Source organism: Montipora foliosa, chromosome 7 (assembly GCF_036669935.1).
Source record: "Montipora foliosa isolate CH-2021 chromosome 7, ASM3666993v2, whole genome shotgun sequence".
Taxonomy (NCBI): domain Eukaryota; kingdom Metazoa; phylum Cnidaria; class Anthozoa; order Scleractinia; family Acroporidae; genus Montipora; species Montipora foliosa.
Window position 1 is genome coordinate 27179708 of NC_090875.1, and position 2272 is coordinate 27181979.

General features: G+C 40.1%; 1 protein-coding gene across 2 annotated transcripts in view; it reads left to right on the forward strand.

The window, feature by feature from the left end:
• Positions 1–2272, forward strand: part of LOC138011635 (uncharacterized) — a 95814-nt gene continuing 93542 nt past the window's right edge. The window contains exons 1-2 of one of the 2 annotated variants that reach the window (XM_068858743.1): positions 1–91; positions 1488–1820. In XM_068858743.1, the coding sequence (XP_068714844.1) occupies positions 70–91; positions 1488–1820 (355 nt within the window). In that variant the 5' untranslated portion in view covers positions 1–69. Of the gene's footprint in view, positions 92–1456; positions 1821–2272 lie in introns of those variants that run through there. The other variant, XM_068858742.1, reaches the window with a different exon arrangement.

A 2272-nucleotide genomic window follows, 5' to 3' on the forward strand; every position in this document is an offset into this window, starting at 1 on the left:
GTAACGCGTGACCCCTAGTTAACGCGGTAGACTAAAACTCAAGTGTGAGGCACCGCGGGATAATTTACCATGGGAAATGGCATTTACCATGGTGAGTGTAACCGCACCTATAGAAACAATGGTCGGGGTATTTTCAGTTTATAAGCACCAAAATTAAGTTGTCATCTAAAACAGGTTCAAAAACTGCTTTTTCCATACTAAACACGAACAATTGACAACATGCATCAAAACTGACATCGAATTTAATGAGTCCAATATCTTTGCGTAGGTTTTCGGGAAAGAGCTGGCGTGGAAAGGAGATATGAGAGAAAGCGAACTGCGATAAACGAATACGACCAGTGATGCAGAGACTAGCGGCTGACACTAACAAAAATTTGAAAGATTTACCTCTTCACCCAAAATCTGCCTTTGCACGTCAATCCTTTTACACGAAGAAAAGCTATTTTTATTTATGATCAGATAGTTGAAACTGACCCTCTTTCTTCGAAATGTCATTTCAAGGGTATCGAATGCATGAATGTCGAATGTCTTTGCTGTCTTTGCGAGCATGCGAGCACTGTGTTTTATTTCGCGAGCATGAGCAATAACCAAATTTGTCTTGCGAGCAGCGAGCAATTTAGAAAAAATTAACTGGCGAGCAGCGAGCACTTGGAGCTACTCGCTCTCAATTCAACCAATCTACCACGTCCGATGCCAAATTACGTCATGTTTTCACCTTTTTAATTCTCTCAACGTTAATTTGTTCTTTCGAAAATCATCTGCAAGATTTTAGCTCATAAATATTCGTAAAGACTGCGTAAACAATTCGCCTCTCCACAGAGGATTATGTGACCTCGTGAGAACTTGAGGCAATGAAGCAACCGGAATTCCTGAAACTTCTTGGTCGAAAGGGGTTCAGTACGATGTAGTAAAACGCTATTTCTGTAGCAAAATATCGGCGAAGAACGATTGACGAACTTTCGAGCAATCGAACAAATTTCAAGGAGCATTCGAGAATGCGTGGCCATTTCCAAACTTTTCGAGCACCAGCCAGGAAGCACTCGTCTAAAATTTGCGAGCAAATCTAGCAATGGCCAAATTTTGCGAGCACTTGAAAATTTGAAAGGACCACTCGGTACCCCTTATTTCCCTATATCTATCCCCCTCTTGAACCGTATACCGAACGCCGAATGGTTAGCTAAAGTGATTAGCAGTACTTACCGATTTTATTACGTATAGGTATTCAGTCTACTCAGCGCTCAACGTGCTATAAACTTCACCGGCTGTCCCCTCCCCGGTCAACCGGAAATTAAGGGACCGAGAATAGAGCACTTCGGGGAAAAAGAGGAAACTTTTTCCTGACTTGTCTCATTGCGGAATTATCGCATCACTTGAGACATTTGAAGAATGGGTCGACAAAACGAAAGCAAATAGAAATTTAAAATGTCAACTGTTTGGGGTTTGGGTCATCCATCACATGATTCCATATCAAATTTCTTCTCTTACAGAATTTAAACATGCTCTTATTATTTCCCATCGCGGATCGCCAGAATTGTGTTGGAACATGGCTCTACTCACAGGGCTTAGTCTTATGTGGTTTTTTTTCGCTGAGAGTCGAAGCGATTATGTCTTGGCCAAGATAACAAGACAGGACTACATCGATAGGTTTACGAATGATGTCTCGCATTGTGGAAATTGTAGCAAGTATAACGCGAGTGAAAATTCACCAGGCATTTGTACGTGCAACAGATTGCCATGTGAAACGCAACGAAAAAAAATAGGAGGTTCTGTCTTTATCCGATCCCAAGGACGATGCATGTCTAGTTGCGACTTATTACAAAGTAAGTGGTTTTTTTATATATTCTTTTGTGCATTGCAGTTAATGGTAATTGATTAGTAATTAGAAATTAGACGCGTCCACTCAATAAGTTTTCAGAATCCTCTGATTAGTTTCGTTTTCTAAACACTTTTTCCTCAAACACAGTCAGAGGGCAACTTTCCGAAGTACTAGTGTTTTAGTTTGTTCCCACGTAGATTTGTGCGTATGGGTTATTGTTATGATATCATGCTTGTTTTACAGTCACGCCACACATTGCAATCACGCGATCGCGCAGTTTTTAGCTAAGATAGCATTTCATCCAGTGTCTTTTGTGAACTTGGTAAAAAAAAAAATCAAGGAAATTTAAAGTGGTACTATGATCAAATTTTTACCCCTTGATTTTTTGAGTGTATCACATAGAATTCCATGAAAGAACAAAAACGCCATTTACCGTTTGCAAATATTTTCCTTAGT